This window comes from Myotis lucifugus, unplaced genomic scaffold, assembly GCF_000147115.1.
Source record: "Myotis lucifugus unplaced genomic scaffold, Myoluc2.0 scaffold_215, whole genome shotgun sequence".
NCBI lineage: Eukaryota > Metazoa > Chordata > Mammalia > Chiroptera > Vespertilionidae > Myotis > Myotis lucifugus.
Genome location: NW_005871263.1, coordinates 1,022,377 through 1,037,965, shown reverse-complemented (window position 1 = coordinate 1,037,965; position 15,589 = coordinate 1,022,377). Strand labels below are relative to the sequence as shown.

General features: G+C 58.0%; 1 protein-coding gene across 1 annotated transcript in view; it reads right to left on the bottom strand.

Moving 5' to 3' along the window:
* The window catches only part of RIPOR3 (RIPOR family member 3), a 64,325-nt gene that overhangs the window by 15,870 nt on the left and 32,866 nt on the right, over positions 1 to 15,589 (bottom strand). The window contains exons 2-4 of the mRNA XM_006097969.3: positions 9,554 to 9,669; positions 2,842 to 2,988; positions 1,660 to 1,738 (exon numbers count right to left, since the gene is read on the bottom strand). Coding sequence (XP_006098031.1) covers positions 1,660 to 1,738; positions 2,842 to 2,988; positions 9,554 to 9,660 — 333 coding nt within the window. The 5' untranslated portion in view covers positions 9,661 to 9,669. The remainder of the gene's footprint in view (positions 1 to 1,659; positions 1,739 to 2,841; positions 2,989 to 9,553; positions 9,670 to 15,589) is intronic.

The following is a 15,589-nucleotide window of genomic DNA, read 5'->3' as shown; positions in this document are numbered from 1 at the left end:
AGCTACCCTCGGCTGCTAAGAGGAGTAAAAGACGCAGTAAGCACTTCACCAAGTGGGGACCGTGCCGATGTGACAGTTTAAGGGGTAACTTCAGCCATGATCAGAAGAATTGGGAGTGGGAGAGGCAGCCGGCACCACCGGTTCAGGCCTTAGGAAATGGCAAACCCAGACGGGTCCATCCACGCCAGGGGCCGGGTGTCACCAATGAAAGGAATTTGTCACCGGGGTGGGCATCCTCGGGAGAGGGTGCGGTGGGTGCTGGGAAGGGCTGGGAACGGGTGGGATCTTGCTAATGCCTCCTTCCTGCATCTGCGTGGCCTGCCCGCCCCAAGGGCAAGAGCTGACTGGGCGGCCCATCTTTCCCTCCCCAGAGTGGCTGGCACACTCCCGACCCCAAGGTCCGCTGAGCTGGAGCTGGGATACAGAGGGGCCACTGTTGATGGAAAGGTTCGCCTCCCCTCCTGTTTTCCAACCCCTGCTCCGCTCTGACCCTGTGCAGGAGGGACGCTGGAAAGCCGCTGGCAGGTCGCAGGAGCCCACAGGCAGCGAGGCACATGTTTCTAATCCCATTAGGATAGAAGGGGGGGTGGGGACTTCCCAAGACCGGAAAGAAAGAACCTTCTGCTGGGAGGATGGCGGTCCTGAGGGGTGGAGCCTGACAGTGTGAGCTGGTGTAGTTCAGTGGTTAGAACATTGGCCTTTGAACCCAAGGGTTGGGTTCAATTCCGGATGCCAGTCAAGGGCATGTACTTAGGTTGCAGGTTTCTCGTCTCAGTTGGGGCATGTGTGGGAGGCAACCAATTGATGTGGCTCTCTCACATCGATGTTTCTCTCTCTCTCTCTCTCTCTCTCTCTCTCTCCTCCCTCTCCTCCCTCCCACTCCCTCCTTCCCTTCTACTCTCTCTAAAGTCAATGGAAAAAATATCCTCCAGTGAAAAATAAAATATCGGACACCCAGTGACATTTATAGTTCTAATAAGCAATGAATAACTTTTTAAAGTATAAGTATGTTCCAAAGATGCACAGGACATACTTTGAAAAATTATTTGATGATTATCTAAAAATCCTATTTAACTGGGATACTATTTTTTTCTCTTGATTGCGGTGTGTGTGTGTGTGTGTGTGTGTGTGTATGTATGTGTGTGTGTTTCTAAATCTGACTCTGCTAAGGGGAAAATGGTAGCAAAAGCCCAGTGCAGATGAGTCTTGGGCTAGAAGGCCCCAGGGCAGCCTCTAGGCCACAGCCCTCAAGGTCGCTGAAAACAACAGAGGCGCAGGGCAGGAGGACGCACCGGGCCTGTGACAGACCCTCGATTCGATGCCCGGCCCAATTTCTTGGCATCACATAAGCCACCTGATTGCAGGGCGCCCAGATGGCCCCGGGCTGTAAGATAGGGCCTCCCAGACGCACACCTCTCACACCCACCTTCGTTACTGCTAGAACCAAAGAGAGAATGCAGGTGGGGCCTCCAATGCGTGAACTCGGGCGCTTCCCACCAGCCCCTGGGGTTAAATTCATCCCAATGTAGAGCAAGTCCATTCCTTGGGGCTCTGAATTCCTGAGACTTGCACCCATGGTGCAGGCCAGGGGGTGAGGGAGGGCCCATCTTTGAAGCCCAGCCAAGGCTGCCCCCATGGAAAGGCGGGGAGGGGTCTCACCAGCCGGGAATTCCTGTGGGTGTCCTTGTGGCGTCCTGACAGGTAATCCAGCTCGGCCTGCTGGACGCACAGGTGCTCCCTGCAAGGAGAACAAGGAAAAGGAGTTGGAAAAGGAACAAGGAGAGAAAGAAAAACAGGCCGATGACCAGTGTCCTGCAGTGCAGGCAGCCATGTGGAACAGCTGTGGTTCTCTCTGCCGGCTCAGAGGGCAGAGGGCAGAGGGCAGAGGGCAGAGCCGCCCCACCCACCCGGAAGCCTGGCCCCACCCGCTGGGCCCCCAGATCCCACACACAGTGGACCACGTGCCCGGCACTGCGAAATATGGGGAGCATCTCTGTTAATTCCCCAAACAACCCCACAAGCAGGTTCTGCTCTGGTTAAACCCATCTTAGAGATGGGCAAACTGACCCTCAGAGACTGCAGGTAACCCGGCGAGGGTCACGCCGCAGCGAAAAGGCAGCACCCAGGTCGGGAATGAGGCATCTCTCTGGAGGACAGTATCTCCCCCCAGTCCCGGGGAGGTCAGCGAGAGCACGCCTCCCACTGACAAGGGCGGTCGCCCTGCTGTCTGCACGCCCAGGCCAAGCCCCAGAGCGGGGCCTGGGAACCCATTCTGGAAAGCACAGAGAAAGCCACGGGCTGGGAGGGATCATCTCATGTGTTTTCCGGTCAAAGGGTCTGGACAGGAAACCTGATGTTTGGCCTTCGGAGCTGGGGTGGGGCTCCATCATAGCGTCGCCTGTGACACCACTATCTACAGGCACGGCTCACTCAGAGGCTGGGCTCCTCGGGAAAACGGGATCAATCCCGCCCAGACAATCTCACACGGGCAGTCCTGGGAACCACCAGAAGCTGCCCTGGGAGGTGAGCACCTTGGAGACAGGCCCCCCCGCCTCCCACAGCACAAACCCAGCTCCCACTGCACCACACCAGCACCGGTGCATCCTGGGAGGAGGGCAAAGGAGGCCTCCTGGGTGGCGTTGCCCTGGAGGCCCACTCCCTGCTTCCTGGCCCTGGGATCCTGGAAACGTTGCTTCCCATCTAAACGAATAACCAGGAGCCCCCTCTGTGGCCTCTTACAGACAAGACCTGACCACGTTCCCCAGGGAGAGGCAGAGAGGAGCAAGCAGGCCAAAGGCCAAAGAGCCCACTGTGTAAAGGCCACAAACTGCCCGTCCTTACTTGAGGCCTCTCCTCAGTGCTTCGAAGATCTTCCTCACTTGCTGCGTCTTGGCGTCCGGGCAAACAGACCCCTTCCGCAGCGTGCCGTACATCTTGGAGGGTTTGGCAGGTAGGCGAGACCTCACCGAGTTCCTTTGGATCGACTTTCTGTGAGAAGAAATGGGGGTGGGGGAGTGTCAGAGCAGGAGTCTGGACAAAGTCTTTCCCAGGGCAGGCACTTGGGGAACAGCGGCCAGAGCTGAGTCCACTCCATTGCCACCAAGCTGCATGGTCTCAGGAAAAGACTCTCTGGGCCTAAGTGTCCTCATCTATAAAATAAGGTTTTGGATTTTAGGATTAAAAGAATACTACTACTACTAATAATAATAACCTGATAGGAGAAATTAACTTACAATGAGAAATACAACCAAGCAGCCCAAACTCCAGTGCTCTCTGTTCAGCATGCTTGGTCAATGCAGGCAAAGCTACGTTGAAGGCCAATTCATAGTCCTGTGGTGCACCCATGGGTGGGCACCTATTGGCTTTGCCTGCCCAGCATCCATCACCTCCCTCTGTGAATAGCACCTCGATTTTCCTTTGGGTAACCTCCCCAGCCCTGCTCTTTATACATGTCGTTTGGAAGGAGGTGGCCTGACAAATCAATACACACATATGTGTATACACACATATACATGAACACGCATACATGGGCATTCGGAGACAAGCCCATGCCCTACGCCTGGGTTAGCCAATATATTCCTCTCCCCTGGCCCAGGGAGAGGCATGGGAACCAAGTCTGGCCAATGACTCTGTGGCAGAGCTGGGACCCAAACCCAAATGCATGCAGAGCCTCAGCCTGGGCTCTGACCCACACAGCTGGGAGCGGGACACAGGGTTCTCAGGTCCTCAGAATCCCCAGGAGGACTGAGGCTCAGGTTGCTGGCCGCCCTCGCCCCCCCCACCACCCCACCAGAGTTTCAGGTTTAACTGTCTGGGCCTGAGGATTTGCATTTTCATGTGTTTCTGATGCTGCTGGCCGGTCCAGGGACCACACTTTGAGAAGCACAGTCTTAGGGTTTTCACTGTTTCTGCTTCACTTGGGAGACATCCTTGCAAGAAACCCAGCTCCATGTCTCCCTGGGAGCCTTCACCGTCTGCTGCATTTTTAAGTCTAAAATCAGGGGCTCAGGACTAGTTCATTCATTCAAACACTCCCCCAGTGCGGTGCCAGGTCCCACCCTCGGGGCTCACAGTCCACGGGAGAGGGGGATGGAGGTCTGGAGAGCCAGACGGGGGTGGGGGTGGCGGTGGGGGTGGGGGTGGGGGCAAGAGGAACACAGCTCAGGCTCCTTCACCAGGCCTACGAGAAGGGCCACTGGGCCCCGCCATGCCCTGGTCCCTCAGAGACTCAGCAGGCGACCGGGCTGTATTTCCAGCCCAGCCAGATGCTGCACATTCCACGCACAGACGCAGACACCTGCTGTTGACTCAACAGAGAGCAGCTGTCCTGCCACCCTGCTGAGAGGGACCAAGCCCCAAGCCCCATGGTTTCCCTCCGGCTGCATCTGCACACCAACATGCCAGAGATACAGACCCCGGGCCCTGCTCTGCACGCTGAGACCTGGTCTCAGAGGATGCTACAGCAAGGAGGGCTCTGGAATCCCGCCCTGGACCCTCAGGGGCCTTACCAAGCTGGTAGGACCCATGCCCCTGGCCAGCTGCCCATATTCAATCCCGGCCCCAGAGGTCACAGGTATTGAACTAGAGCCGCAGTTTCCCCATCTGTCAAAGGGGGACAATAAGAGTTCTTGCCCCACCGAGTTATGAGGTAGCCATTCATTCAACAAATATTTAAATAGGCACCTATTGCGTACCAGGCACCACTTTAGGGGGTGGAGGTACAACAGTGACCAACACAGGCAAACCCCTTCCCCTGTGAGCTGCTGAGCCAGCTGGGGGACACGGTGGGAAGTGGTAACAAGGGCAGGCTCCAGAGACAGGCACCAGGGCCCCTATCCAGCCCCCCACCCCCACTTTCAAGCTGTGTGGCCTTGGGTAGATTATTGAACCTCTCTGTGCCTCAGTTTTCTCAGCTATAAAATGGGAGCCAGAGGAAGGGGTGCCATGAGAGTTGCATGAGTTAATAAGTGTAAAGGGCTTCAAGCAGTGCTCGGCAAGAAGTGCTATGTATGTGTCCAAGTTAACTAAGATCATTTTTAAAATCATGTGTCAGAGAATGCTTAGTGCCAAGGGGAAGAATAAAGGCAGGAGAATGAGCTTAAGTGGGACAAGCCGGGAAGGCCCCTCCAATCAGGTGGTGTTGGAGTGAGGTTCGTGCACAGAGCACTGGGCACAAAGCCTGTTACATTAGTGCTCATCCCCGTCCCTGCTGTGGCCGGTATCCATCTGTGACAAGTGACACTTCCCAAAGGCCAAGAAGGGGCTGTGCACCCTCCTCCCTACCCTCCCTGAGGCCACATCACCCACCTCTTGGAACAGACCCTCCACAAAGTTGCCATCTCCAGGCCGTAGAGACGGGAAGGGCTGCAGCCTCCAGGGAGGCGGGTTCCGGACAGGCTAGGGTCCCCGCAGGTGGCAGGCAGCAGGTGGGCCAGCAGCTTTGAGGTGGGAGCCACGCTCACCTGCCAGCGCCCAGGGGCCCACCGTCCCTGGCAGGTGTGCGCCCTCCGCCAGGCCCCCCTTCCATCTACCTGGAGGCCTCCTCACCCTGGCTGCTGTGCTGTGCCTGGAAGCGCCCGCTCCCAGGGAAGCTCTGAGCCCAGGGCTCCGAGGGCTGGCCCAGCCGGGAAGGCGATGCGTGTGCAGCCTCCGGATGGCGAAATTGGGCTGCATGTCTGGCCGGTGTCACAACGGCTGGAGCAGGGAGCGCCCTCTGGGGCGGATGTTTCGCCAGCTCTGGGCGGACTCAGTAAATATTAAACAGCCCCTGGCAAGCCAGACAAGATTCCAGACGGGCACATGCAACACACTGCCCCAGCCCTCACGTGAGGCCAGGGGCAGTCCTGCCCGCTGTCGTGAGGAAATACTTCGTCGGAGGCCCTGGTGTGTGGCGGCTACAGAGGCAGGCTCTGCAGGCAGGCAGGGCCCAGCCGCACCTCAGTGTGACAACAGTGTCAGCCACCTTTTCTCCCAGGTCCAGCGGTGCCAGATGGGCGGGGATGATGCCAAACACGCGCTTGGTGCTCGCAAAGGTCAGACTGCTCTCGGGCTTCCCGTGTACTAGCCCGTTTCCCTGACACACTCTCTGAGGTCCCCACAGTCTGTGGCTCCACACGCACAGGACAGTGTGAGCGCCTCCGCTGTCCTCTCTCCAGCTCCGCTCCTTGAAAATCACGGGCTGCTGCTGAGCTATCCCAGCCACATGTCCCAGCCGTCCCAACGGAGGAATTCCCAGGTTGGTGAGGACAATGCAGGGGCTCCTGGCTCAGGAGGGTACCTGCCTGACAGCCTAGAGGAGGGGAGACCTGGCTGCGGAGGGGAAGGGGTAAGAGCAGCCCTGCCTGTCAGTCAGGGCAGAATGGGACAGTGTCAGGGCCTGGCCTCCTCTTGTCCCCCCACCTAATATATGGCTTAGTTATAGCAACCATTCACACCTTAGTGTAAAGTTCTCCCACCAGATTACTTCTTCAAGTGAACTCTTTGATTGTGGGGGACCAGAGTCAAAGGGGTTTCAGGTGCCAGGGCAGGGGTCAGGGTGAGGGACACCTACCCACCCCATCTAAGTGGAGCCCTGCTCGCCTGCCCTGCGTCTAAGGTTCCTTTACCCGACCTGTGCCAGCGCTCAGGGCCTTGGCGATGTGGCTGTGTTTCAGCCGGTTGAATTACCTGGGAAATAAGGCCAGAGGTGAGGCCTGAAACCTGGTACAGGTTCTCCTGCCCCGGAGCCAAGGGTCCAGGCCCCTGGGAGCTGGACAGAGATAGGAAGTTAAAAATAGACGCACTTCTTCCCTATCATCGTGGGCAGCTTCTTCCTTACCCAGGGACAGGGGGGCTGCAGAGGCTGAGGCCAGATGGTGGCTACTCAGGGACCGCAGAGCTCACCGAGGCCAGGAGTCCTCCAGAATTCCCAAGGGGGGGACCCCAGGAGAAGGAGCCCCCCAAGATAGTTACAGCCAGCAGGGCCCTCCTTCTTGGACTAGGATGCAGACTTGGCAGGACCTGCGTCTTACCCTTGCTGCTGACCGCTGAGCCCTAGTGTCCGGGGTTGGATCCCCTCTGTTCTCTCCCTCCCAGAGGGCTGACCCCAGGAACCCGGGAGGGGTCAGCAAGAGGCTGGCGTTGGCCTGGGGGGACAGTTCCCATGGATGCCGTAAGTCCCGGGGCCCCCACAGGCCTGACGGGAGGAGAGTTGCAGGCAGGACTGGCTACAGAATTTGTGAGGCCCAGGGCAAAGGAAAACGCAGAGTCCTTTGTTCAACACAAGAATTTCTAGATCAGTGATGGTGAACCTTTTGAGATCGGCATGTCAGCAAAAAAAAAGAAAAACCCTAACTGAACTCTGGTGCCGTGTCACATATAGAAATTTTTTGATATTTGCAACCATAGTAAAACAAAGATTTATATTTTTGATATTTATTTTATATATTTAAATGCCATTTAACAAAGAAAAATCAACCAAAAAAATGAGTTCACGTGTCACCTCTGACACGCGTGTCATAGGTTCGCCATCACTGTTCTAGATGGTGACAGCAGAGGGTTAAATCTATTCGAGGGGCCCTGAGCCAGTCTGCAGGCCCCTCCCGCTGTCCCCACAGTGCCTCTGGGTGATCACAGGAAGGCGACCTCCGGGTGGACCAGCTCCGTGCCAGGGCACATAGCTTGGGAGGGTAGCACGGGCTGGAGGCCCCCTTGGCCGGGGGACCTGCACACTGTCCTTAGGAGCCCTGACTACAGACCCCATGGTCTGGGGGACCCAGATGAAACCCAGGAAGAGGCAGCTCAGATATGGCTCATTCAGTCAAGAAACAGCATCATTCCCTGGTCAGTTTACACTTAGCCTTTTAGCAGCATTTATGGAGCGCCTACTGTATGCCTTCCTCACAGTGGCATCCACACTTGCTCCTCTCAGAGACTGGGGTCAGAGGCACTAGGCGTTCATCCCTCTGGGACTTTGGCCAAATTTCTTCCCATTTTGGGCCTCGGCTTCAGCCCTTCAGTGGAGCCCTTCACACTGTGAATGTCCTCATGGTGGTCCAGGAGGCCCTGCAGGGTCCTCCTCCGTCTGTCACCCACACACCAGCCACAAGCCTGTGTTCTGTCACTGAACACTCATTCCCACCCCAGGGCCTTTGCACTTGCTCTTCCCTCCACCTGACAGGCTTCCCCACCCCTCACCCCGTCCGCACGTGACCAGCTCTTTCTCTTCTCTCTGGCCTTCGCTCAAACAGGGTGGGCCCTTCTCTGATGCTCTAATTCAGGGGTCCTCAAACTTTTTAAACAGGGGGCCAGTTCACTGTCCCTCAGACATTCCACACATGCGCACTGCGGGCCCGGGATGAGTCGGCTGCTAAGCAGGACAGGCAGCGGCGGCAAAAACACCCGGCAGGCCGGATAGATGTTTTCGGCGGGCCGCCTGTGGCCCACGGGCCGTAGTTTGAGGGCCCCTGCTCTAATTCCTCCGCAGCCCTCGCCACAGCTGGGTCTCTCTCAGTGATTGTTGGCTTGTTGTTTGCTGCCCTGGGGGAGGGTGGGGCCTGGGTCTCTTCCGAGAGCCTGGGGCGTGGGCTGGCCAGAGTGGGTTCCATACATGTGTGTGGAATGAATTAGGGATTCCTAAGGGTGCTTCCAGCTGGGACACGCCAGGATTTCATTTCAACCCTGATATGAACTCCTTCCAGGCACAGCTCGGAGCTGAGCAGCCCGGGGACAAGGCGAGTGAGCTGGGGGGCCTGACTGTGGGACCGGGCATCACAGGGCTCTAATGTGCACCTGTCACACCGAGGGTGAGGGCCAGGCCTGGGGCTCAGGGGGTCCCCCAGGGCATGGCATTGAAGCCAAGGCCTGAAGAAGAGAAGCAGGAGCCGGCCAGGTGACGGCTGGGAAGAGTGCCCGGCGCGGGCACAGCCTGTGCAGAGGCCGGAGGGGAGAGAGGTGATGTGGCCGCACGCAGAGCCCGGGGGCCTGGCCGGCGTGGGCAGATGGCAGTGGCCCCAGGAGCAGGAACACACCTTCCTCCTGGGTCACCTCCTGGGGAGACCAGGGCAGAGCCACCAAGGTCTCACTCCAGAGGGTCAGCGCCGCCCAGGCCCGTCTCCACAGAGGCTGCTCCTCTGCCTTTGAAAACTCCCCACGGCCCCTGCTGTGTGCCCCCGTGTGCCCGCGTGTGGCCCGCATGTGCTGGCTGCTTGCCATGCGCCACCTCACTGTGCCCTCATGACAGCCGTGAGGAAGGGACATGAGGAAACCGAGGCTCAGAGAGGTGAACTCACCTGCCCAGGTCACAGAGCCAGGGTGAGTGGCCCCATTTTCCATTTTTTTTCAAACAGGAAGAACATTCCATCTTAACCCCACCCCCCAGGAGCTTCAGTTTCCTGCTCTGCCAAGTGGGCTGATAGGTTTCTCCCAACACCAAGACACACACACACACACACACCCCACTCTGTCCTGGGCTGCAGGCCTCGGGCACTGCAGGCCTCGGGGCACTGGCAGCGGGAAGAGGATGTCCCTGCCGCCCTGCCCAGCCCTGGACGAGCCCCACACCGGCAGAACTTACGCGATCCTGCGGCTCTGTGCGCTGCTGAAGCCCGCGAAGGAGGCGCTCCGGCCCACGACCCCCACGGCTGCGTCCCCGGAGGACAGGAACCGCACCCTCACCGACATGGCTGTCACCTACAGGGAGAGGGCGGGAGCGTCAGCCTCGCACCACCACCCCCCGGCGAGGCTGACCCAGGCTGGCACCCTCCACCGTGGCCTCCCAGGTCCTTCCAGCAGAGAGGGTGCTGTCCCAGCTCACAGATGAGAAAACGGAGGCTCGGTGAGGTTAGGGAACCTGCCTGGGAGCAACGGCAGGAGCGAGATTCAAACCCAGGTCTCTGTACTCTGCTCCGGTTCTTGGTGCCTGAGCAAGGCCGTGTCCTCGTGCAGGGGGACCAGCGGTCCTGGACCCAGCTCTTCTCCCCTCCCCTCTGCTACTCCTCTCTGCCAGTAACCCTCACCCCTCCACGAATCCTCACTGAGCACTGCTGCATGCCAGACACCGTGCCGAGACACGCACTGAGCAGACAGGCCGAGTTCTTGCCCTCCAGGGCTCCCAGTCCAGCAAGGAGGCCAACCAGCCACCAGACAGATACAGTAGGAGTCGATAGTGAAGGGGTGGGGGACCCCAGGGGGGCTTTGGCCCAGCCTTGAAGGAGGCGACCTAGAGCTGAGAAGGAAAGGCTGAGGAGGAGAGAAGGGGAGGGGAGGGGAGGGGAGGGGAGGGGAGGGAAAGGCATCTGAGGCAGAGGGAACAGCATGGTAGAGGCCTGGAGGTGCAGGTGACATGGTGCAATCCAGAAGTGACAAAAGTTCAGGGGGTCGGGCATGGCTCCAGGTGAGGTCGAGAGGCCAGCAGAGTGCAGCTCACAGAGGACTCAGCCTTACAATTGGCGAGGGTACCTGGGAGCCATGGGAGGGTTTTGGGTTTTGGTTGTTGTTGTTTTTAAATATATTTTTATTTATTTCAGAGAGAAAGGGAGAGGGAGAGGGAGAGAGAGGAGCATCAATGATGAGAGAATCATTGATCGGCTGCCTCCTGCATGCCCCCTACTGGGGACCAAGCCTGAAACCCAGGCATGTGCCCTGGACCGGATCCAACCTGGGACCCTTCAGTCCACAGGCCGACGCTCTATCCACTGAGCCAAACCGGCGAGGGCCATGGGAGGGTTTTGAGTAGTGGGGGTGACAAAGCCCAGTTCCTGGCATCAAAGGCTTCAGGAACCCCCAATCCTCTGACCCAGGCTGCAACGAGGTCAGCCTCAAACCCTGGCTGTCTTCCCTTTTTTCCAAACCATCTCTAGATTGGAAACATCCACACATCCCTTGGGACTGTCGCCTGCTATCTTCCAGCAGGACGATCGGAAAGCTCTCCTCCGTATCTAACCTAAATCTCTGCTGCTACAGTTTCCTACCTTACTCCCCAGCCAGAGTGGGGCCAGCCCCATGATCCCAGGACCCCACTGCCCAGGCCAAACCTGTAAAGAATCCCCCCCCCCCCAACAACAAGGCCTGCTGGTGAGGCCCCTGCATCCCACATCCCCTCCACCCCCAACTGAGTGCAGTCTCCACACCTTCGCTCAGGCTGCGGCTCTGCCTGGGGTTATGTTCTCTTTCCAGCCACATCTGTCCAGCGTCCAGTCCTGCTTTTTGCTTGTCAGCCCCCACCAGGGGCTCCAGAGCCCTCACTCTAAACCCCCAGCAGATCTGTGCAGCCCCCCATGCCTTCCCTCCTCCTATGCACCCCCACCCCACTGCCCCACGGGGGAGCATTGGAAACAGAAAAGCCAGACCTGGGCTCAAACCCCGGCTGTAACTGCCACTCACAGGCTCTGGGCCTCAGTGATCACATCTGTAGAATGGAAATTCAGAAAAGGACCACGGGGCCAATGAGCTAAGAGCACACAATGCAAGAGGCACTCAGCAGGAGCTGGCTGTCTCTGTGCCACTGATCTGACCAAGACCCCGCGCTGCACGTGAGCTGCTGTGTCAGAGAAGCCGGTGAGCGCCTTCCTTCCTCTGGGGGAAGGCGGCATGTGCTGAGCACCCACTGGGTGGCCAGCCCGGTGCCAGGGACTGTCACCTGCTCCAAACCCATGAACGACAGCACTGTGTGCAGATGGGGAGGTTGAGGCAATCTGGTAATGGAGGCATCATTTATTGAATGCTCGTTATTAAGCAGCCTGGCTAAATGCCTTATGCAAATTATCTTATTAAGTCCACACAACCCCCTTAGGCCTAGGAGCCACTGCAAACCTAATCTGACAGATGAGGAAACTGAGGCTCCGAGAGGACAAGGGTGGCCCAGGGACCCAGCCCGACAGCGGCAGAGCCAGGTTTAGAACCGGAGCGTACAGATGCCAGCGCCAGCACTTGTCCCTGTGCGTGCCAGGTGTCCCGCACTCTAGGAGCTGCCCCAGCCGCAGGGAGGTCCCCACAGCCCCCACCTGCCCTGTGCGGCTGCCGGTGGACCGGCTCAGAGTCCATTGTCACATTTCCAGGAATTCGGGTAGTTTGAAATCAGCCACGGTAGGAACACTTACACCACAGAAATCAGCGAGTCTACAAATTAGGGCTTTTCCGCTGCTGATTGTTAAACAATCAGGACCCCCATCCCACCACTCAGCACCTGCTCTGAGTGAAGCGCTCCCATCCCCCACCCCCTGGGCAAGGGAATGAGGAGGGGCAGGCAGGGGGGTGGCCAAGGTCAGTGGTGGGGACGTGGGCTGGGCAGCTTCACAGCACATCCTCATGGGACCAGGGGACCAGGGCTGAGAGGCGAGGCCGCTTCCCCCACGGCGCCTGCTGCGCAGCCCGGAGTGCCGGCGGTGGGAGAATAAAGATGAGGGTAAACAGTGAGCATTTCCCCTGTGTGCTGCACGCCACAGGCAGGCGAAGGTTTTCTGCAAAGGGCCAGAGAGTAAATATTTTCGGCTTTGCAGGCTTTGTCACAAGGACTCAGCTCTACCGTTTCAGAGCAAACGCAGCCACAGACGACATGTAAATGATATGTAAAAGCTGTGTTCCAATAATACCTTACTTACAAAAGCAGCAGCGTCCGATGGCCGACCCTGGGTAGCCAGCAGTCTGCCTACTATCTGTGCTAAGGGCTTAACATCTCATTGAATTCTCTCCACACGCTAGGAAGCAAGTGCTGTTATCCCCATTTTGCAGATAAAGAAACCGAGGCCAGAGAGGAGGGGAAAGGACTCATCCGAGGTCACACAGGTAAGAAACCCCAACGCTGGGATTGGAACCTGGGCAAGGACGCCACAGCCTGGCCACTTTGTGCTGGGCTGCGCTGGCTTTGGGGGCCAGGCTGAGGGGAGGCGAGGGCTCCAGCATGGAAGTAGGTTCCTGAAGGGGACTGAAGGGTGGCCTCATGCCCTACAGGCTCCGGGGGGTGGAGGGGGGGGGAGTGTAGGAGCCAGGTCTCTGTGGGCCCCTTGGACCCCTGCCATCTCACCAGCTGGATGGAGGTCTGGAGATGGGATGTCCCAGCTGAGACCCCTGGAGTCTCAGGCACCCTGACCAGCCCCAGTGAAGGCTGGTCACCTTTGACCAGGGGTTATATTCCTGTTTAATCATTGACGGGGGCACTGACCACCCAGAACAGGGGCAAGACATGGGCATTGCCCACTGCCCACCAGAACAAAGGCTGGGCACTGGGAGACTCCCTCCACCTGCAGGCCCCCCTCCCCCAGCTGTGGCTGGCATTCACCCCGGATCATGGGCAGCCCTGGGCAGCCGGCACTCCTCAGGGCAGGAGAGACAAGCCAGAGGCCTCCCTGGCCCCCAGGAGAGGAGAGAGGTAACAGGAGTCATGCAGGTCCCAAAACTTCGGTGGCAGAGAGGACTGCCTCTTCCCGTGTCCCTCGCTGCCTCTCTGGCCTGGCAGCCTGGGCAGCCCTGGCTGGCGATGCCACGGGGATGCAGCTGGTGGGCGCCGGAAGACAGGCAGCTGGAGGGCTCCTCACAGCCAGCTGCTCCCCAGACACTGGGGACCGTCCTGGGCCTCTTCCCCAAGGTGTGGCTGAGGAGCCAGAGCCACTCCACTAAATCTGTCCCCTCACTGCTGGCCAAAGCCGCCGCCCGCCCGCCGGAGGGAACCTGCAATTTCACCTCATTTGGAGGTGAGGCTTCTAAATTTAACGCTGGGCTCCCAGGGCTGGGCAGCGCTTATGCCTGAGCCCCTCACTTAGGGCTCTTTCATATCCGCTCAAATGCCAGCCACAGCTTCGTTTGCTTACAGAAGTTTCCAAAATAGCCCCTCTGGTTTAGCACGAAAGGAAATGGCAAAATAGCCTGAGGAATGTGAGTGTAGACACGAGGCCTGGCGTCCCGAGGCTCTGGGAACTAGCCTGTCTTCGCCAGGGCGGTCCAGTTACAGCCCCTGTGACCTTCGGCCCTGCCTGGGAGGGGTTCATGTCCGGCACCAACTCAGACCTGCAGGTGCCTGAAGGACCCGTCCCACGAGTGACCACACGAGGGCACAGGTCGGCCATCGTCCTGGACCTCACAGCACCTCCGGGCCCATTTCACAGGTGAGAACACTGGGCACAGCCACAAAGGGCCAGATGCAAGGGGAAGGTCGAATAGCCCGTGGCTCAGCCACAGGGGACATTTGTGTGGCCGTCAGGAATATGACTTTGAAGAGTAATGAGGCGAGAATGTTCAAAATAAGGCGTTGAGTGAAAAAGAGCGAGATGTCAACTATATACAACACAGTCTGTTTTCATTTTGAAACAATGCCTTCCCAGTGTTCTGCAACGGACATGTATCCTCCAAATTAGAAAAAAAATGCTGATTTGAAGAAAACAGAGAGACGTCTTTGCTCGCACAGGAATTAGGCCGAGACCTGACTCTGCGTGTCCTTTTGTCTAGAGACCACTGGTCTTCATGGGTCAGAGCAGCTCTCCTCTTCCAAACACACTGCTTAAGGTTCATAAGTATCGCCCTCACGCCCACCTAACTCTACCGGTGTTTTGTTTGTTTGTTTGTTTTTGGTTGGTTGGTTTTTGTTTATTAATTAATTTGCTTTTATTGATTTCAGAGAGGAAGGGAGAGGGAGAGAGAGAGAGAGATACATCAGTGATGAGAGATCTCCACTGGGGATGGAGCCTGCAACCCGGGCATGTGCCCTGATCACGAATTGAACCATGACCTCCGGGTTCATAGGTCAACTGAGCCACACCGGCCGGGCACTACACGGGTTTTTCCGAGATAGAGATGGCTCATGATTTCTGTGAAATACCCAGAGGGCCTTTTAATTTAAATGGCCTCCTTGCTGCCCTGATCACCACCGACTCACCTGGAAGAGACAGCTACTCTTTGGTGTCCTGAGCAGCCATGGGGTGGGAGTGTGTGCAGGGACCAGGGATGGGATGGGGGGCAGGATGGGGCAGACAGAGCCTGGGTGGGAAAGAACACAGGTGGGGACCAAAGCTGAATCTCCTCCCAGAAGCCACCCTCCCTGGTCTGCTGTAGGACCAGGGATCACAATGGGGCTGGCAGGAGGGACCGAGCTGAAGTGAGGGTGTCCGAGGAGGGCAGTGCCGAGAGACCCCATGGAGGACAGGGTGAGGCCACCCACTGGTCACTGACCCAGGCCAGATGCCTCTGTTGGATGTCAAACACTGAAACCCGCAACAGCGCTGACGACAGTCCACACTTAGAGAGCCCACGCCCTGTGCCAGCAGCCGTGTGTCAGGGTCTCCAGCCTCCGCACCACAGACCCTGGGGCCGGACCACCCTTCGCTGCTGGGTTGTCTGCGTAGTTACCAGTGTCCCGACTGAACGGCAGGAGCTCTCCCCTCTCCAGCCGTGACAATAAGAATGTCTGCAGACTCTGCTGCGTGTCCCCGGGGGCAGAGGCGCCTCCAGTGGGCACCGCTGCGAAAGGCAGCTCTTCTCTTCGAGTCCGCACTAAGCTCAGTGGGTCATCATGATGCGTGTCACCGGGCACCCTCATGGCGGAAAGGAGTAAGTAAGACTGAAGAGACCTTATTCGGTTGACTTCAGATATTGTGCAGGCTTCTTCCCCTCACATGGACAG